This window comes from Zerene cesonia, chromosome Z (genome assembly GCF_012273895.1).
Source record: "Zerene cesonia ecotype Mississippi chromosome Z, Zerene_cesonia_1.1, whole genome shotgun sequence".
NCBI lineage: Eukaryota > Metazoa > Arthropoda > Insecta > Lepidoptera > Pieridae > Zerene > Zerene cesonia.
In genome coordinates, this window is record NC_052122.1 from 6936742 (window position 1) to 6959954 (window position 23213).

Here is a 23213-nt window from a genome sequence, read left to right on the forward strand (position 1 = left end):
TAAAATAGCTCATATAGCGATGCGTTAGAGTATCAAATATCTCATTTTGATTTAAGACATAGGCCGTTTTAACCGACGACTATACGAAACATTTGAAAATAATTTCAAACAGCGAGCACATGGCATCTCGCTCTATGATGTCAATTTTCGAGAATGCTGAAAGAGACAAAATGTACGAACCAGTTTGTATTCTAAATCACATGTGATGAGGTGACGGATGCGATTGGTGTACACTGGGAAAGAGGCGTGGCAACGTCGCAGCATCGTTTCGCCTCCTCAGATGTCCGACAAACTCTTGCAGTGCCGCGTTCAAATTTCGAACAGTTGAATGCGTATTGTAACTGTTTGGCGGCAATTTTAACGTGCCGCGCGACGTTGCCACTTCGCGCTTCGAATTAGGAGGTAACTAATTGAATTACGATATTTTAATACTCATGCTGCTAGTAGCGGTTGTCTTTAAGTGTTATGCTGTAGTTACGTTAGTAGCGAGCCGATTTAACTCCATCGCTAAATGCGTGGGCCGACTACGTGTTCAAACAAATGTTAATTTATTGTATCCAGTCGTAATAATTTCATTGTATGAAAGCATTCGAAATACCTATTCTGCGAAATTGTTTTATAGCACTTTATTTCAATTAAGTAACATAATAACTGATCTTCCACACTATTTAGTAACAATAGGCAAGAACCTTTTCTGAGTATTACGTTGGATAGTAGACGTAGTATAAATAAATTGTAACATTCAATAACTGATGGAAACTTTATTTACTCGGTAATACTTTTTGGACTTATTTTACTTGTCATACTAATTGTTGTTTGTTAAAATAGTTTGGTGTAATTATTTAAAGATGTTTACATTTTCTTAGAAATTTAATTGCTATAAAAATATACATATGTATCTTTTATTAACGATGTTATTGTCTCGCATTAGTCCATGAACTCTTTTGTCTGGAAGTATTGTTTTTTATTGGGGAATAGGAGGGAGGAGAAATTTTAATAATAGGTCGAAGGTATCCATCTGTTAGTAACTTACCTAGTAATAAATACCGTATTTTAGTGCAATATAAATAGGAAAATGAGTAGTTAATTTTAGTTTGTTTTGATTTTTCGAAACCATTTGAGGAAATATTAGCAAACATAATTGATCAAGTAATTTTTGATGATTTATGTATGCTTTTGAATTACATATGAAGATATTTGTTTATTATACATTCAATATATTTTAAATGTTTCAGTCAGATAAATATTGCTGCTCGTTTATGTATAGATATTTATCTATATAATAAAGAGAAAGATATAATAGTCATTTAAAGTAAATAATTATTAAATTTAGCAGTATTAAAAAATTAATGTACATCATTATTAATAATTTACTATCACGATATTATAAGTATTTATATCTGTGTTCCGTAACAAAGTAATCATTTCATGTTTATATTTTACATAAAAATTCCCGAGGTTTCAGTTAATTTTGAAGAAATATAAGATAAATATTTATCTGAAATTATTCCATCTTTGCGAGTAGGTATGTGTATGTTTGTATATTCGACGTGTTATCAAATGTGACTTCAAACTATACAAGATACGTGCACAGCTATACATAAATCTTTCCACCGAAAAGACCACCAACATCCCTGCGGTGGGAGGTACGACTTTGTATCTCAAAATGGGAACAAACTACAAGAATTTCCTATTAAACATAAAAATAATTACATCCATCCAAACAAACAAAACCTAAAATTACATTCGAATCTCAATTACATACAAAGTATTCATATAACGAGGGTCTAAAGAATGTTTGTTCCATTATATTTACTAGACTACCATTTTCCGCTAAACTAATCAATATAACAAGCCCTATTAACATTATGCACCTACCCTCACCTAGCTATGAACCGACGAATACCTACGAATTTAGTTTATATACCTATGTTTCACTTAAGCTCAGCCATTCAGTGAGGTAAGGCATTCTCTTGCTGGATACCAACATGTAATTGAAGAACACTTGCTGGCCTGTTAATTACGCTGTAAACTCTTGTACTATGTCCCTTAACAAACTAATTACGCTTGCGATTATAATTATGTAATAGCTTACCTATAAAAAGAAACGGATAATGAAATTTATTTCACGCACTATCGTTCTTAATGTGTGGTTTAATGTCAGGAGGATGAGAACTTAAATTCGCTTTGACCACATTTATGATGGAGTTTATCTAAAAGCGGCATTACATTTGCAATGTGCTATCTATTCTCGATGTGCTGAGCGGTAATTGATCTCAAAGTTTAATCTGTTAATTACAGTTTTCGTTTCGAGCGTTCTAGGTAGTTTGAAAGTTTTACGCAAACATGAATTAACTGAATCCATTTTATGAAAATACTATTAATTTCGATATGAAGGGAACATTTTGTTAGTTAGCGACCAAGACAACAATGTTGTTTCCTCATGAGATATTAAATAAATTAATTTGAAAGGGAAAATAAGTTTGTTAAATGTTTAAAAATGTATTTAACCGATAGATATCAGAATATTTTATATCACCTTGTGTAAAGCTTAAAATTGTAATTGGTCGTGATCTGATTTAACACCCACAGCGAATCGAGGCTAATTAATTACATTTTAATTACGTCAATTTTGGGTAGATTGGTATATAAATTATTGTTCAATATAGGTAAGTATATAAGACGATTTTTTTTTATTGTTTCGAAACATTGTCAATCTTCCTTTCCATGATATTATATTCTAGCTACGTTTCACCCGCGTGAGTTTTTCCTTTAATTACAATGATGCTGGAATGTCGAAATGGAAGTATCCAAATTGCTCCTTATCTCCGCTGTGTACAAGTGAAATTTCCGTCAAAATCGGCCCAACCGTTCCAGAGATTGACCGGATCAAACACCATATATACAATCGTATATTTAGTTGTTTAATAACCGGTTATTTTAATATAACAAACTGACAGTGCAATTGAATATATGTATAGATGTACCGTATAATGTTGCGGGTAAAAAACTTAGGTTTAGCCTTCTTCTTATAGTAATACCCTGCGTCTTTGGGTAATATTCGAAACTCACATAGAACTTTAAATAACAACTTATTATAAGAATCAAAAAAAAAATCAATAGAACTTTTATGGGACTAAACATAGAATTTACAAATTCCATAATTTACCGAATGTATTAGACGAAATCAAGTGATATTAAGTTATAAGTGAACTGTGATCTGCATAATATTCCCAATTAATTCGGTTCATTCTCTTTTTATACATTGTTTGCGAAGTTTTAATTTTGAATTTTACCAAGTTCTGCTATATTCTTCTAAATTCTTAAATATTTAGATAAATTGGAAATTTCTTTGTCTATTGTTTAGAAAAGAAAACAATAAATAAAGTGCGCTTTGTGGGTGAAAAACTAACAGTTATAAGTGGGTACGTTAATACTATAATTTAGTTTTTCAGCGCTGCTAGACTTGCATAGTAGGTACCCTAGCCCCTGATAAAATATTAATCCATTCCTAACTATATTTATAAGAAAATTTAACAAAATTAAAGTATGCATTAGTTTATTAACGATTTATAGATGGCACAAAATTATATTATATGACAAAATGATGAATGATGTACTTCCTAAATGTTATATAATAATAATATATAATAACCAAAACAAAGACAAAACAGCGATAGGGTTTATAATATAATGTCAAACTAATCAGCTTACCGCCTTCAAGGGTATCACCATAGCAACATATACCTTTGATTAACTACGCGACTAAATACGCAAACATGAAATAAATCTTACATAAAAGAACTTACATAATACTAAACATGAATATGAATATATGATATTTTAAGGTTATGCACACCCATTATTATGCACACACATTTTTTGTCTTTGCATTATTCGCATAATTGCAAGTATACCTATAATTTATGTACTCTATGAATTATGTATCTTTCTGATAATTCATATTGTTCATATTTACTAAATACCTTATAACATTGCTTTGCTTCAAGTTTCATTTATTGTGTTTTATTTTATTGAAAAAATTTTTTATGATTTTGTTTACTATCATACTGCTCGTTCAATTGAACTATCATATAACTGATGATAAAACAGGTACTAGTGGTAAAAATAATTTTGAAAATGTAGATAGCATAACGCTATCAGACTAGTCCGTAGCGTCCGGAAACTTACCCCATTCTAACCGCCGGATTTTCTTAGCAACAAACGTTCAGTTCTCGCATTTCGAAGGGAGTGGTGAGGAGGGGAGTCTGCGAGGGATTCCGCCCAAAGGGGTCGAGGGCGTACTTTTTGCAACCCTCATTCGCGCGAATGCGTTGCAGTTGCAAATTGCGTACTCCAATATTTTATACATTTCCCTCCGTTATAATTTCGCTGTAAAGTGATTTGTATAGCTCTAAGCCCAGTGTGTGTACATAGAACTTTTTCAATGAGCTGTAGTGACAGTGTTTTAATGAAGCAATGTTTTTATTATGTGACACTTAATTATCTCCAGGTAACGCTAAGTTAAAATTATATTTGTTTACATTTCCCTTTCGTTGATGTACGTACTGTGAAATTGTGAAAGAATACATAAGGTATTGTATATACCGATATCTATAACGGAACCGAAACCTTTAATTATACGTCGATAGCAAATAACGTGTATTGCTACGAATAAAACAGAAACAAAAGAACAGTAAACGTTACGAGTTTATTGCACTTAATTTTAAAACCGAAACTTTAGAACCCTGATATCGAAACCACGAGTTACAACGGCCATAAAACTATTAACGGTCAGCGGTTAATAAACGCAATAAATGATAAAATTTTAGGAGTTATTTTGTTTTTGATTAGATAAAGCTTGAAAGTTTTATGTTCGAACAATTCCTGTACAGTTCGCTTTATTTTTCTGTATTTATTGCCCCTAATATTAATACACTTACGTTTCTATTTTCGTATCTAGTAATAGTTAGGAATTAAAAATAACTCTGGAATTGATTAAGTAGAGACAAATAAAGAGTAAATAATTGAATTATAAGAGTAAATTCGAGGTTATGATAGAAATATAACTATCTCAATTTTTGCACAAATATCACAATAATCATAGACGATAATAAGACACAACAGTATTTTAGTTGAAATAATTAAAGGTACATTCAGATTTGGTTAAATCAACATATCCACAAGCTGAGTTTCGTATAAAAATATGCTTTGAAACTCCGTTTTATTATGATTAATTCGCTGTAATGCGCGATACTTAAACAATTGCAGCTGCGTATGAAAAACGTGATGGCTCCTTAGACTTAATTTACCACCCACTGACTGGTACCGACCCAATACATACAAAAGGTTGCCACATCTATTATGGTCCTAGAAAAAACCATCATCTTTTACCCATTACATTTAATTGTCGATCTTATTCGAACTTAACACCCGCGTATTATAATTCGCACCTATAATTTTGTACGTAAGATTTCATCCTATAATTAAAAATGTCAGTTCGATACGCATCGTAGGCTGGATGGTATGAATTACATTTAATTAGAATCGTATAATTATATTATTTATGGCCAGTTTTGTCAGTTTTAATTAGTTATATCACAAACTTAGTCGGTTTTTGTGGCTATAAGCATGAATACTTTCAGTAGCTGCATTCTTTAAATGCTACCATGACGGTAACATGTCGTACACGATAAGTTATTAATTAGTAATCCATGGGCATGTAGAAACGTGTGGCAAGTGGCAACAATGAGTCATAAATTTTTTTTTTACTCGTCGATGTCTGAAAAATAAACAGCTTTCTTTCTTAGTAAAATAAAGGGCATATAACGGAATAAAGATTTAATTTACGACTTATTGTGAACAGTCACAGTTGTGGTGGGATTAAGGTTTCATGAGTTTTCTACTCCCTAACGGCAGTTCTGGATTGGAAGCTAGAGTGACTAACTATATTTTAATTGATTTAAATTTATGTACATACATTTCAACCGGTATATATAGAATTCATAAACTGTTTTATCGACAATACTTGCATGAAATCTAAAACTTTTACCATTTCGAATAAATACACAACACGTAGGTAACCTAAGAAAGTTCAGTGGATATTATTTGTGGGTCGCAAACGTAGTCGTCATATAATTTCTTACTTGTAGGTAAGTTACAAAATCTTCACTGAAATAAATATTGATATATTTTATTGCATTCCGGTTGTACATGTCTACGTGAAATTCTGGCGTAGAGAGGTCTATTCATGCAGTTTGCACGACAGCATATATCGCTCGATTGGTCATTTACGACCCTGCAAATTGCCATATTAATTGCCTCTTTGTTACGCTTTGGCGTTTCGCAGCCTATTCATGGAATAATTCCTGTGTGAGATTTATTAAATTCCTTTTACAGTTGCAGTGTAGCGAGTTTGCGAGTCGGTTCGTACGGTGCTTTTATTTTTATACTATATATACTAGCTTATCGCCCCGAATCAGTACTGTGAGTAGTTTTTTGTTGGTTTTTGAGATTTTGAATTAGGTGAATTTACCAGTATATTTAAGATGCACTTACATGCGAAGGCTAATCCAAAAAACCAAAACTCTAAATCCACTTAATCGTTTTCAGGTTAATCTTGGGTAACACGTCTTTCTTTTATTTATTAAGATTGTTTTAACATTAATTTGCATTTTGCATTAATTAGCATGTAATGACACTCGTGTATTATTATTATAACAACAACCTTACAAAAGTAATTATTTTATTTGTGTGTAAATTTATTTATACAGGTATATTGATTAATTTGGAATTTCTTTGTTATATCGTTTAAAATTTAAAAGTTTGAAGAATGTAGTTCTAAATAAGGACTTTATTTTTCTTTAATTAGGCAAATAAGCGGTTAGCGTGGACATGGCAGTCACGACTTTCGCCTTGTGCGTACGAAAATTTATCTGAGACAATTGACAAAGAGTAAAATTTAGTAGGAGTGGACATTAGTTTCAAAATGTCGAAAGTATAAAGTAATAAATATGTAATAAAATCTAAAAAAATTACATCTATAAAAGTTTTGGAATTATAAAAAAAACATACATATTGCTAACATTATATAACATATTATTTATCTACCTGTACCGAAGTCCACATTATTATTGATAACAAACGGAAAACACAAATGCTAGTCTGCATACCAACCGAAATGTAGAAATTATGATTCCTTAATTTCCCTCTTCAAAAAGTAGATATATATAAATGCATCATATCCAGTAGCGCTATCTATATAAAATTTTGAGTTTTAATATTTGACTAAGTCGCGCTGGCGCTGATTAAAAATAAAGAACTAACTCCCATTGTCTGTTCCAATAAAACGCCGGCGGTGAATCTTGCACAGGATTCTTTAGACATCCTATTGTATACAGATCTCTACTGTCTATAGCGGGGAATAATAAATGATATGCTAAGAGGGGAACACGCTATGTGTTCCCGATTATACAGTTTTCAATTCAAATGTAACATACAGAATACATTTTATTGTTTTTCCTTTCAAATTCCAGTTCATGCGTAACATTACAATATTAATGCCTCTTCAACATTTTGCGAAGCTCTTGAATGGTGGAAACAAAATAACTTAAGACATAGAATGTTAAAGAAAAACGATAATAAGGACAAAAACCTGTTGTTTTGTATTGAGCTAACTTTATTTTTCGATTACGCCTCGTCATCTTTAACTTAATATACGCAAGATCTGGTCTACAAAGTCTATTATTAAAAACAAAGTACTTATAAAGAATAATTTGATATGTAAGTATATCAAAGAATTGGTCTCTGATCGTTCATGGTAGTTGGTTTCTATAAACGTTATTTATTTCGTATAGAGGAATTCCTGTTTTATTTGACCTATCGTAAAACAAATACTACTACAACTAATACATTTTCAGATAACTTTCAGGTAATTTCGAGGAAACAGTCTTTACTCGTGTAATTGACTGGGATCCTTGAACGTACGTTTCAACGTACAAATCACAATATAAATGAACATTATAGAACATTGTCTAGTAGGTCTCATATCGTAGCGTCGTTTCATTGTTCGTGAGGACATTCCGTAAATTCCAGTTCAAAAATTACTTTTTATTTTTTATTTAGTTAATTTAATGCAATTGTTAATCTATATACTATCTTCCATTTAGCTGAATTGTACACCATACGTAGTTTTCGCGTATATTTGCAAATTTCTTGTAGTTTCTATTAACAAATTTAACAGAAAATTGATAATAAAAATATTGAGCTCGAAAATTTACGAATGTAAGTTTGATGCTTTTCAAAGTTTTAAAATGTTTGCCTAAATGAAACGAAAATTAAGGTCAGCAGGGGGTGCCCATTTAATAGTAATCACTCACTAACGCCACCAACAGATTAGCGAGTCAATACGACGCATAGCGAACCGAAACCGAGCCATGTATTCGGGACTGAGGCAACTATCTGACTTTAATCCTAGATGTTGTTGTGTGAATCATATCTCATCACATCTATACTTAACATTGTATGTTTTGTTGGTTCCTAACAGGTTCCATCCATAAGGAATCCAGCCCTGATTCAATCAAGCAAAAACATAACAGCTATGTCTGTCCCAAACTCCGTCGAAGAAGGAGTGATCCAAGGTGAAATGAGCCTTGTTATTTGAGACAAAGAGTCGTGTCCAGAAGGCAGGACGGGTTCAGAAACAATGCTGAAGGAGCGGGAGAGCTCAGAGGGGTCACCCGCTACTCCTGACGAGTGCGCGGGGTGCGGGGGCAGGATACAGGACAGGTGAGATTGCCAATTCAGCTGTTAACTGTATAGTTATAAACTAAACTATTGAAAAAGCCATGAAATATTTATGAAAGCGTACACAAATTATCAAACATGTTAATGGCAGAACAAAAATAGCTTGTTAACAATTAGCACAATGACAACGACTCTTATGGTATACCGTATTTTAATTATCTTCTAGCGTGAATGTTGATTAAGGCTATATTGAGTTTAATTGTTTTAAGCTGAAAAAGTTTAATACAAAAAGTATCTACATTCTTAGCAATTATTAATAGTGTTATCTTTTTGATCTTAGATCATTAACGCAATGGATACTTATAGGCTGTAGCGTCCTATTTCTGTTTCTTCAAATCAAGTAAACACTATGTTGTAAAATATATTTGAGGATACAATTTTGCTATTTTGAAATATATTTAATTAGACATTTGGAAATTTTGTGTAGGTATTACCTCCTCGCCGTGGACCGTCAGTGGCATGGTTCCTGTCTGCGCTGCTGTGAGTGTCGTTTGCCTCTGGACTCAGAATTAACTTGTTTCTCTCGAGATGGCAACATTTATTGCAAGGAAGACTATTACAGGTAAAACTTCAATCTACCACTAATAATATTCTAGAACTATCCCTTAGAAGCAATCGAATGTTGCATTCAATGATATGTATCTATTGAAGATTTAGAATAACTTCAGCCATTTTTAAAGTTCCCAATCCTTTCATTATTTGTTAAAAAGTCGTCCGATACGTTTAAAATAAGACATAAGATTATCACTGATGTGATTTAAACAAAGGCATCTATTACGTAGACACTCATTGAATCCATCATTCATAATTCATTTGAAGAAAAGTCATTTTTTAGTATATTTAGGTGTTTGATACAGGTAAGTCGTAAGTACCACTGATGCGGTTCGTGTGTGTGCCTCCGATATTGAGCGGTAGGCGAAACCTGTATTCCCCAGGCTCTGAGGTTTTCTGCAACTGCGAACGTGTATTGCTAAAAGCGATTTTATTCAGAATCATTGTGGTCATATTAATTATTATGCTAGCGATATGATATTCCTTTAAATATAATGCATTTCAGGTATGAAATCCAAAAAGGGATTAAGTAAGTTTTAATTGATCTTTCGCGGAATATCATATAATGTGAGTACATTTATTTTGTAAAAGAGCCAATATTGGTTGGGAAACTACCAACATCAACTTACAGCTTTATTCAACGACAATGACACTCTCAATATCACATAACTACTATTCCTTAAAAATGAACATTATATTATTATTTACATTATATTATCGAAGAAATATCCAATGAAAGTTCCCGCAAAGCTGCAGAATGAAATTCCTATCGCCAATGATAACAAGCGAATAGTGAAGATTACGAAGCAGCTACATACGCTAGTGAGTTACACGCACATTGTTACAGTTGTCACGTGTCAACCCACGTAATTACAGCGAAGTGCGTTTATGCTGTCCGTCAGACCGAACGCACTTGTGAGTTTCACACACCTGTCGAATCGAATACATTCTACATATGTTTTTTTACATGTGTCCCGCTACAGTTTACCAGGAAAATGATAAACGTGATACTATTTTGCGCTCATGTATGTCATTTAAATGAATATTTTTAAGTGAACGGTCAATTACGCTAGATCATACCAATTATTCGAATTTTCGCTACAAAGTTGTGTTGCTCGTGAAGGAATTGAATTTAAAAAGGAACAGTTTGTATTGAAAATACAATGTGAAGTTGCGCGTAAAAATGTATTTGAGCAATTCATTATGTTTTAGTTTTACTTCCAGTACACCTTCCAGTTAGCAATAGCTGATGTTTTTGTTCCCTAAAACCTGAAGAAAAAATAAAACAGCAGACCTGCTTTAAATTTATGCTCATGTTATATATTTAATATGCATTAAATATTTCAATGAACAGCAGTTAAATCGACACATAAATTTCATTTTTATCTATATGTCGATATCTATAAGTATATCTAGTAACAAAGCACAATATTTATCAACTGTCATCTATAGACCGATATAATAATTCACTGCTACATTTCTTGACACAACCAAACTCCGAAGCCTGCTATTAAACCATATGCCCATAACAATTTGAGGGCCAGTGATTGTTTACCAAATTATGTCAGGTTTAACCCCTAACGTCAACAGTGTCAAGAGATTCCATATGCCTTCATTGATGCATACGAACCCCAATGTTTAGTAGTCCGCCATCATTTCAATTGCGACACACCATAATTATAACAAACAAATACATTTATTTAGAATACCGAATACAAACTTTAACTTATGCAATAATAAATCGAAACAGTTAATCATTATGACAATTGATTAGTATGTAAGCGATAATTGTGTTATTTAGAAATCAAGGAAGAAAATAAAACTAAAGTCTTCATCATTTCAAAAATCAATGTGTTAATGAATTAATATGATAAATACTTATTCACATTAATTTATTAAATACCTATAATTCATCAATAAAACCATAATACACAGTTAATTATAATATACTTCAATTTCTTTGTAAGTAGATATTAAAATTGATATCCAATAATTATGACGATAATTTGGTACATTTTAGTGGAGGCAATTATAGCACTTATTATCACAACGGAGGTTCATTTGTTTCAGATTGTTCTGCGTCAAGCGGTGTGCGAGATGCGGTAATGGCATAACAGCCAATGAGCTGGTGATGAGAGCGAGGGACATGGTATACCACCTGACGTGCTTCACCTGCGTGGCCTGCGGCACCCTGCTGTCCAAGGGCGATGTGTTCGGCATGCGAGATGGCCTGGTGTACTGCAGGCCGCACTACGACAGCGCATGCTTGGACGAGTATTGTGATGAAGATATGAACATGTACAGGTATAGCTGACTGACGAACAATATCGGCTTCTAATGAGCGCTGAGTGTAATTAAACACGAGGTTCAAACCATAATTATTGGATGCTATTCATTATTATCCGGGTTGCTCATAATTAATTAAATTGTGTATTTGTTAAAACTGTTGTTACATATTTTCGCTAAACGCCATTTCCTGTGTAGGCATAAATGTGTCAGATATAAATACATGATATATTTTATTAAGTTAGTATTATAAGTTACTAATAATAGTCAGCGATAACGGTAGTTGGAAAACAGTTACGTATTTTTCGTCATTGTGTTACGTCAGATTTATAAGGTCTGTTTTCAGTCGCTACCCTTTACAGTCGATGTATAATAAATATATGTTACACTAAACTTACTAACTAAATTAATACATACGGAATTGTCTCTCCCTCTGTCGTACATCATGTATTTCTATTGCCGCTATAATTACAAAATATATTAAAACGGCTTAAGCCAAACGTCCATCAAACGCGATTTTTACCGACTCGCTCGAACTTAGCCAGATTAATATTCTGTTGAGAGACTTCAAAGTAATAAAAAAAACCGTAGAATTAGTGTCAATACGTTGAATGCATATATGTACTGCAGATGTCAAGAAATGCACAGCGAAGGCGATTCCCCATCGCAATACTACTCGGGAGGGCCAAGCCAAAAAGGACGCCCAAGGAAAAGAAAAGTCGCCCAAGGGTCTCCTGAAGACATGCAAGTACAAACGATGCGGATGGCGAGCACAGCATTAGGTAAGTAACATACCACCCACACAAGAAGGCTAAGCCCTGCGAATATATTTATACTGCGAATTTTTATTACAAAGACTTACTGTAATTAAAAACAGTTTATTAATTATATTTCTCGTCCAATCGAAAGCTTCTTTCGTAAAGCTTATTTGCTTCCCTCGTTTCATCTTAAATTCAAGACTTCGCCATTTATTTTCCTTTGAAATGTACTTCTTAGATGGTCGTGCAAGAAAGAAAGAAAAACAAGCCAATAAATAAATATTGCTATATGTGAATGACTTTGGGGAAATTTTCAGTTTTTGACAGCCGTTTAAAATTTATCAGAGAACTCAGAAGGGAAAACACGACGGGTTCCCCTCGATTCATCCCAGTCCGACCGTAATCACGACTAATGAATAGATGACGCGCTATCAAAAGTGATATCGTCTCTTTCCCGCTCGCTTTTTTCCACTCAGGTTAGAATGAGAAAAGTAGAGTCGAAAATGTTCAGACTGTTCTTGGGGTCGTTTGGATTATTCTTTGTAGCGTTGAAATACGAGGCACTCGTTGAGGTGAATTCAGGTTGTGTGACTTCTCGACCCCGATTAATCATTGCGAGCCTGAATGGACCACGGGACGTTACTTCGTTATAGCCAGTCTAGACGCAACGACAGCTGCACACCATGTCACTACGATGACTTTTTGTTGCATGAAGACGCGGTTCTACGTTTTGAATATTATGTATGGACTTGACACAGTTTTTAATTTTAAAAAGTTACGCGCACTCTTTTGATTTGTAACCTTTAAACTAGTTTTGGTCGACAACGTTTTGAGTGACTGATAATTAATGTTTTTAATACATGTAACGTCTTTCATGTACCTAGGAGTATCCTTAAAGTAGACATTACTATCGTCTCACTGAATATCGAACATAGAGCCGCTATTTTCAAATGCTGATGCCAACGTTGCGCTTCTAAGATATAATATATTTGTAAACAAAAATAGCAATTATTAATTAATATCTACCTGTGGTAACCTTGTAACTCTGATATGTACATAACGTATTAATATAATAAATAGGTAGTTTGCAAATTTGTATATTTGTGACGTTGGGCTCTGAATCTACTCAACCGTTTTTTATCAATTACAAAGCCATTGTCTATACAATATGCTTTTTCCATCTTTAGTCCCGGGTCAAAACCCGGGGCCAGCAGCTAGTTTACATATATTTGGATGACTGCGATTATATAAATACAAGTTCATATAAATATAACATAAAAAACATAGATAACGAAATGGCCCTATAGATACAGATGTTTTATATTTGCATAAAAGTGGGCAGATATTTTTCCCGCGCTATGTTGACAAAACAACGTCAGAGAGGAGCGCGCGTGACAACGATAATGCAAACTAAAGACCCTTGAAAACTTTTCGTGCCCTATCAGTTATCGCACCATCATTATGCTCATTTTGTTCCTTTGCTTGAAAAGCCAAACCCTATAGATATTAGCTGTATAGCCAAGGTTTTTCGATCAGCCTCATTAGCCATGCATATTCGAGCTGAAATAGTACACTTTTTGTTTCAGTACCACGCGTCCGCGATTGTACCGGATAATAAGCAGACTGTTAGTAATTTAATTTTTGGTAATACGTAATTTTCAATTGCGTTCCGCCAATAAACTTTTTAAAATGAATATATATAATACACACCAAAACGTAGAAACAACTTAAACGAACTCAACCTCTTTGCCTTCCCGTTAACAATTAATTATAAGAACATAACCGCAGACCTCCCACTAACTCACAAAATTTATTAATTAGGCCGTCACCTTCAAAAAAGCAGATGCACGTTGTATATCACGCGAAACCGGCGCTGTAAAGCCGAAAATTTAATTAAAAAAATTTAATGAAATAGTGTAATAGAGCAAACGTTGCGTGGAGCTTCAAATGACATTCCCAGCTTTATCGTCCATCCGATCAATGAATAGGAACAGAAATTGTGTATTCCTTTTTAATGTATGGGCAAGTTAACTGTATACTTAAATACGATACTCATCGTGCCTTTGCCGAGGTCGGTTAAGATTAACTTTTGTCTTTTAAATTTAATGCACAGGTAGTAATTAATGGGTAGATAGCTTAACGTAAAACTCTTTTGTTTTTTGATTTTCGTACAAATTACGTTTACTAATTTCCCTATTTATTGATAATTTAATATGTATTTTAAACAAATTAGAACAAAATTTATACAAAAATACGTTATTTAAATAAAAAAAGATATAGTATGTAAAAAAATAATACAACCTATAAAAATTATATTACAAAGTTTATTTTAATAACGTTATAAATGTAAAGAAAAAAGTTGTTTGTATGAAAAAGCAAGTTTAAATATAAGGTGCATTATATTTATAATTTAATTATCTTGAAACGGTGAAGGAAAACATCGTGAGGAAACCGGCATGTCCGAGAATCAAAAGTTCGACGACATGTGACATCTGCCAATCCGCACTTGGCCAGCGTGGTGGATTGTGGCCTGGACCCTCATAGGAGGCCTGTGTCCCAGCAGTGGGAACATATATGGGCTGATGATGATGATGATGATGATTTTGAAGCTAGACTTGCACATTATAAATCTTTGTTAATTTAAATATGTACTTACGAAATGGGTTCCTTGAACAAGCTTCGAAATTTAATCCAGCCTTCATATAAATAACGTATTTTACAACTCAAATATTTTGTATAAATTTGAACTGAACGTAAATTGGTAATCAAGTGTAATATCACCAGCAAAACAACAAAGAAAATTCTTATAAAATTTACAGAAATATTTTCTTGATATTAATTAATTTTATCGATAACGAGATCGGGAACAGATTATTGAAGATAACTTTTGTAAGAAATGAGAAAAAGTCATGAAAACTTTCCACTCATTAATAACGGTGTTGTTTTATTTCGACTTTTTGTACTGTGACGTCACTTTACTTGATTATTGTTGATATGAGTATGAAAAACTTCTTTTTGATTCCTTCCTTGCATATTTCTTGTCTATGGCACAGACTAAAAAAAAAGTTATAAATTTATATCTAATGTATGTTAAATTTCTTTCATTCTTTACAATCTGCGTTTTCATCATTATATTTATTTAGAGTTGTGATAACCAGTAACTGCCTGATCTAAAGACTTTGGTACTGCTAAGCTTTTTTATACGGGGGGTAACATCATGAGATTAAACGATATATACCTGAAAAATATCAATTTCTCAAACTAGCTATCTAAATAGTTTGTACGTGTTATAAAAGTCCGGTATTTTCTTGTTTACATTTATCTCGATAAACCTTCCACCCACAGTGCGTTAAGAATTAATGACACGTCTTAAAGAGCCGCCTAATACAAAAAGTGTATTCAATAACATCAATCGTTTGACTTTACAAAGATAGTTAAATGCCCAGTCACCTGTCGCGGCACAAAAACAACGTTTCCGTTACTTTCATTTTAACAAACTAATTAATAATTAGTTTTGTATATAGTAGATTAGTTGTAATTAATTGGATTATGCTCAGTTATTATAGCTTGTGAGTGTGATAAGTTATGTTTTATATACACGTTTGTGAATGCCGTCCACATGCGAGTGGAAGGCGAATATTTAATAATATTAGTAACGTAAGTAACGTCATTAAAATGTGTGTCAATGCTTATCGAAACAATACTTAATAGGACATCGCTCTTTATAGAAATAATTCTCTAATTCTGTATAATATTATAGACTATTGTACGCACTGTTTTATCGATAATAATAAAAGCAGTATACATTTGAAACACGTAACATTGAGTCTGATTGATATATGCAAGTAAATAAAGATTGATACACATACATGATAAAATTTTGTTTCTATTTATAAGTGACTTGACGGACGGCTTTCGTTTCACATCAATAATTCTTTACAAGGTTTACCAAAAATTTATTACACCTCGTGTCCTAAGTCATGGTTAGAAGCGGATGTAAATAAAATAAGCATCACAGCAGATATTACTAAAGTTAATAATAAAATGTTATGATAATATAACATAAACCACTTATAGATAGAGGAATTTCACTTATTCATGCATGAAACGTCATTTGACTACATTGAAAAAAATATTTAATACGTTCTATAATCAAAAAATGTATGAAAAGACCACACAAACAAAATAACGTCACTCTCATTTCAGTATAGGATTTCGAAACTTTTAAGGCTACATTTTATAGACACGATATAACTAATGAATATACAATTTATACACGCTGCATCTCTTCAACGAGACCGAATCATCGGGGCGCCTGTCGGCGCAATGAAACACGTATGCCTCTAGTGCTTCTTTATTTTTTTTATAACCAGTCATTAATATCGAAGCCTTTACGACCGCGATGCTTTATTACTGGATTTTCGAGAGTAAAAAAGAACACTTTTACGTAAAGTCGGTAACATGTTAATTCGGCCCATAAAACGAAGCATCAACATCGACTCGTTTGAATCTAATTCGTCAATTTTATAGCGTGGATAACTGCTCTCGATAGCGACATGTTATCTGAGTTCTTAAATCGACTGGTCTCGTAGAATTTATAATTGTTCATTATACATATAACTTGTTCTATGAATATATACTTATGTGGGTATTTATGGTTGATAATCTCTGTAAATCGATGGATTTTATGGTTTATGGTTAACATTTATTTCAAAGATTGGTTGTTTGAAAGGCATCTTCAGCAATAACAAAAACTGAAACCCTTTACTTTAATAATATTCTGAAAATATTATATGCATTTCTATTTGTTACATACTGAAGTTTAAATAAAAAAAAAATATATGTATTATATATAATATATTTTATAATAAGGATATTTGTATGGTTAGCTTACTACGCGATGAGAATACCGACATTTTTATATCAATAATGTTAAATTTCCAAGCCTATTAGCCTATATATATATTTTAACAGTGATTAAATAAACAATAGATGATCGATCAGTTGTGGCTAAGCTAGCTAGTTAGGACTTGGAACTTAAATCCAAAAGCCGGGCTCCAACACCAGATGAACATGTAAGAAATAAATTGATTATTCAATTTATCTACATCACAACTAATCGAAATGGTGAAGGAAAATATCGCAAGGAAACCGAAATGCCCATGGATTGAAAGTTCGGCGACACGTGACATCCGCCAACCATTTAACCCATTTGCCCATCATGGTGGATTATGGCCTAAACTCTTATAGGAGGCCTGTGGGACACAAGGGGAAAACATATGATTGGTGATGAATTCAAAGGCGAGCAATGTGTCTTTTAGAATTCCCTATGAATTACTTCAATAAGCCTCGAATAAGGTTGCCAAATCTAGCGTGTCGTCCGGCGCAGCCACATCCTATAAGTTTTTTCTTGGTGACAGGAAATTTAGATCGACGCTACAATTGTAGATCCGGTTGTGGTTAACTATTGCAGAGTCAATTGTAGACACCGAATTTTTTAAGACTTCAGAAAGCGCTTAACAGATTCAATAGACTGTATCAAAAAACTCTGCGCTCAATTTTTTTTGTATCGGTTACTCCACAACACGAGTATTTCTGATCTTTCTGATTGTAAATACTCAAAACAAAATTTGATAGATTTTGAAACACTTCCTTATTAATATTGATTTCGAATGAATAAATTTATGAAATATGACATGTCATTCTGACGCAGTCCCAACAGAAGTTGATTACACATATCTTAGGTGCAGCGCTAATAGGCACCAACAAAATGGACTCGCTTAATTATTTAATAGCATTTTACAATTCAGATGCAAATTGATAAAACAAAAGCTGTCTAATGTTCGAATTCCCTTATCGATCCAACTTTTACTGACGAGGAACCTAACCATCACTTATATGCCTGTCAAAACAAATAGCACGAAATGATAAATGCGATGATAATTTGACACGTTCTTGATTTCCGACGATACCACAAAACAATCGAGCTAAAAATACCATTTATTAAATGTTCTCCCCAACGAAATTGAAATCGTGATAGTAACGGATGACACGCTGCACGCGGCCAACGACCAGCGATGCACGGAAATAATATTATTATTAGGAAATTAAATATGTTTAATTGAAGGCTATAATAGTATTTCAAGTGTCATTGTTCTGCCTGTTACCGATAAAAAGTTTAATCCGCCCTTCTCGGTGAAGCCGCAGAAAAGGAATTTAAAATAAATATTATTTAAATACGTTTGAAATAAACCATCACACCATTACCACAAAATAAAGCGACCACTATCCGTGTTTATATTATGGCTATATTAAAAGCCGTATGCGATTGTTTCAAAGTAAAAAACATAAGAGTATTATATGAAAAACAATAAAGAATGTAAGTTAACTTTACTCGTTCACCGTTATACGGTTATAAGATATTATTCACGATAATAAATAACCGAGAAAATCTCGAGCATCTGTAATAAACACATCAACATAGCACTTAAACCTTGTTCAATGAATAACACTGGACTGCAAAAATATTTTCTTTTCTGTATCATTTGTAGTTAGTTTATGGATTCGATTGCATGGTTTTTAGGTATAATATTATAAGGCTTTTATTAGCATGTGTGTGTGTGTATGGATTTTTGGCACCTAACTTTTAATATAATAATATCATTAATATATGTTTTAATGGTATATTAGTTTTTGAGTTTATCCGATACATACAGATATACAAATACAAATATTAGTGCATTAGAGTTGCAATTATAATATTAAAATTAAATTAATCAAGACTCCTTCAAGTCAAGTTCAAGTCGTACTAACAAAAATAGTAGAAGAGAAAAATAATAAATTGGCGGGCGTTGTCACTCGTATCTATTTAGTGAAGACCCATGTCATCAAGTGGGGTATGGGGCAGTTGGTGTTCACCTGTTTACTGAACCATTAATTCTGATAAACTAAATATTTATGGACAAGTAGGTGATCAGCCTTCTGTGTCCTGCCAGACCGAGACATTTTATTTGTGTTCCCACCGGGAGTTGAACCCGAGACTCCTCGATTCTACTTTTATCAACCACTGTATCAAGGAAGCGGTCAATTGTATATATTTGATTTTGGTAAAATAAATTCTCAATGTTAAACCGATCATAGTCTATGTACAACGGAAAAAATAACCTTCCTATTAAAGAGTTTAATATTGTGAGTTTTTATTGAAATAAATAAAGAAGGGATTTCAGGCTATTGGAGAAGAACGATTATCCGTTTATTTACCCACTAAAGTTCAACACAGAACACTGTTATTTACCGATCGGAGCATAAGTAAACAATATCTCAACTAGTTGCTTAAATTAATTGTAAGCCATATGATTGTAATATTCATTATACTTTATGTACGTAAATATCTATTATTTTGTTAAATGAAACTAAATATTACAAGACATTAATACGCTTAGGTTTATTTAATCATTGATTACTTTATGGCACTATTTTCGTTGTTTGAATTCTTCTACTAACGATGTATATCCAAAAATACAAGCGATTTCCTCGATACTACATAATACAAATAAATTGCAAACTTTATAATCGATGCTGTATAATTTATGTGCATTACATTTAATGTATTACTTGGAATTTGATATTAACACATTATTCATATGGAAGCATTGAAAACGGAGCTTTTTATACATAAGTTGAAGTCGTATGGTCCCCAGAGACCTCTATTTGACAACTTTCCGTTGTGGACATCAGAAGCACTGGACTTTATATATTTTTTTTATCGTAGATATATTACACCGTGGAGATCTGTCCTCTTCTATGGAGTCCTTGGCCTACGACTCATCAGTGGCCTCTCCGGGGAGCGTGACCAGCCACACGCAGCGCACCAAGCGCATGCGCACAAGCTTCAAGCATCACCAACTGCGCACGATGAAATCGTATTTCGCAATCAACCAGAATCCTGACGCTAAGGACTTGAAACAGTTGGCACAAAAGACGGGATTATCTAAACGAGTGTTGCAGGTAAATTGCCTTTTTTATTGTCTTTTAGTATAGGTACTACTGCTTTTAAAATTAATCTATGGGTGAATTTAAATATTAAAATATTAATATTATTACGCCTCATAATTAAAGCACTTTTCGTTTATCAGGTATGGTTCCAGAACGCTCGCGCAAAGTGGCGTCGGAATATGATGAGACAAGAAACGTCCGCTCATGGTCAGATAACCACAAATGGAAATGGGAGTCACGTCAATGGCAATTTAGTGACCGGCTCCGTCCCACCCCCCAACGTTGGCCCAATGATGATACCAGAACCACTCCAGTCGATCGAAGACTTACGGGTCCATACACCGCATCCCATGGCTTTCAATGAGATGTTTTGACATTCGTAAATTGTAGACAGATGCAGATCTTACAAATACTGAACTCAAACTCAGAAACGTTTCGTTCGCACCTTCCCGTAAATAAATAGAAGTATGTATAATGTGAAAACTGCACCATAAAATAACCGTATGTAGAGATGTAATTTTAAAATATTTCCACAACGTTGCAACCATTCATTAACAGCTAACTGCATATTTATAGAGAAATATACGTTCCCAATTATGATCGTAAAAAAGTAGACGTAATAATATTGTACAATTAAATTATAAACCAAATAACTATTTTCGGGAATAACGTTATAAGCTCCACGTACGGCAGTGTTACTTAAGTTCAAATTATTGCGTAGATATACTATTTATTAAGTTTCAAATAATCGATTCTTTATTTTTGCATATTCCTAAGTTATTGTTATTACTATTAAATGTATGTGTGAAATTATTTAATATATGGTTAGATATTAGAGTGACTGTATATTATATAACTACCGAATTATGCATTCCGTAGTCTTAGTATAAGGTTTCATCTCTTTGTATATACAGTGATACTAGTCAAACTTGTAGTAAGTAGAACTCAGAACGTATATATCGTTTAGATAATAACAGTAGTTACTGATCATATCTTTAATATAAAACTGTTATATATATGAAATGGCGAATATTTGTCTCTTTATTATAACTAACTTTCTAATATCCATTAATACGTTTTTCCTCTTATTATTTTCATTTAAACGGTAGTTTTGTGTAAGAAAATTCTACAGATAGGTACTTTTCGATACTTTTGTTGAAGTCAATTTTTGTTCTTTCTGTGTTGGGTACAAGTAGGCTCCCTTTATAAAGGTTTGTGGCAATGTTGAAGGTGCATTTAATTTATTAAATTGCAAATATTATCTGATAAGAAATATAGAAGAGAAATTCCTCACGATTAGGCAGTCGTGAATAACACGTGTTTAACGTTTTTTTAACTAAAGTGTTTCTGTTTTTTATCAACATGAAGATAGAAATAACGTATCTTATTACACTTTATTTAGACTACTCACTTGAAAGATAAACCAAACAATCTAAAAATTTGTATTGATGTGTTTGTATACGTACATATTTACATATTGTATAGGTTATTATAAATTTGAAAAGTCTCTGTAATGAATGTAACCACCAAAAGTTCATATAAAAAATAAATAATTGTTTAAGCAAATAAAAATCAGTTACTCGTCTAGAATTGTGTAACAATATTCCACACAGCTTTTAATTGTAAATGTATTAATTAAGAAACCCTAAAGAATTCTTACGTAAACAACACTTATCACTAGAGTGTGGTAACAGACGAGTTGCGAGGCTACATAAGTATTTTATTCTTTTAGTCTTCGCTTTGTGCTTATTAAGTTCTATCTTTATTTCTTGTTCAGCTGTTGTGAGAATTGAATTCGTTTGCTTTCTTTATTGTATTATTTTTCGGTATTATCGCCGAGCGAATACGTAAAATAATATTTGACAGATAAATAAGCTAGACTGAAGAACTTGCTTTGCTTGTTACATAATCGCCGTAAAGAAATCGCCGTTTTTAAATTTTATCGAACAAGTTCGCGAACACAATGATCGATGCTTTGCTACAGCTCGATGTAAAAAAACATTTCAACGAGCAAATGTACGGTACTGCGATAAGCTACAGAATGTACATTCGCTGTGAGCAGTACACCGAACAGAGCGTCGAGCATCCGTAGGGACATTACATAGTGTATAGGACATACCTAGCAGTATATATCATATCACCTTTGACACATACGAATGTGTAAGTCACATTACCTTTATACGTATATATTAACGATATTTGATTTGTTGGTCTCCGCTCATAATAGCTGAATAAGCAAAATCGAAGACTCAGATCAATAAAACTACATATTAATTGTTAAGTATCAATTTTTTTAATAAATAGCTAACATTAAAGCAATGTTATGTCTTCATTAAGCTGCCAACCAACGTCGCCACAAGCTGCAATGTCAAAGTTTCTAATAACGTCCGCAAGTTCAATGAATATCAACTCAAGTTATAATTGCACAGTTGATATATTATAGCGAAGTATATTCAGTATGTTATTATACATACTGTCTTCATATTTTCCTATGTAAACCACTTTTTAATTGATTTTTGTAAAATGTACCTATCTATACTTATATTATAAAGCTGAAGAGTTTGTTTGTTTGTTTGAATGCACTAATCTCAGGAACTTCTAGTCCGATTTGAAAGATTCTTTCAGTTTTATATAACCCATTTATTGAGAAAGGCTATAGGCTATATGTACCACGGGCAAATCCGAGGCGGAATGCTAGTATTGAATTAGTCACACGCTCTTCATGTGTTTGTTTGCACGACTCATCAAGTGTGGTTCAAGTACAGATGAAAGCGGATAAATTCTGATTTGTTAATATTCAATATAATGTAAATTACT

At 32.8% G+C, this 23213-nt stretch overlaps 1 protein-coding gene across 1 annotated transcript; it reads left to right on the forward strand.

Moving 5' to 3' along the window:
- Window positions 1–292: 292 nt before the first annotated feature.
- LOC119835657 (LIM/homeobox protein Lhx9-like) lies at window positions 293–21421 on the forward strand. Its single transcript, XM_038360620.1, has 7 exons — window positions 293–402; window positions 8546–8787; window positions 9233–9367; window positions 11428–11661; window positions 12274–12425; window positions 20173–20408; window positions 20537–21421. Exons 2-7 carry the CDS (start codon window positions 8705–8707, stop codon window positions 20768–20770), a joined length of 1074 nt encoding a protein of 357 aa, XP_038216548.1. The 5' UTR covers window positions 293–402; window positions 8546–8704; the 3' UTR covers window positions 20771–21421.
- The last annotated feature ends 1792 nt before the right edge of the window (window positions 21422–23213 follow it).

Bases quoted from the DNA above. Each gene is read 5' to 3' on its own strand.
- LOC119835657 (XM_038360620.1), top strand. From the start codon at position 8,705: ATGCTGAAGGAGCGGGAGAGCTCAGAGGGGTCACCCGCTACTCCTGAC. The intron at 8,788-9,232 runs GTGAGATTGCCA...AATTTTGTGTAG, and splicing joins GGGGGCAGGATACAGGACAG to GTATTACCTCCTCGCCGTGG. The intron at 11,662-12,273 runs GTATAGCTGACT...TATGTACTGCAG, and splicing joins GAAGATATGAACATGTACAG to ATGTCAAGAAATGCACAGCG.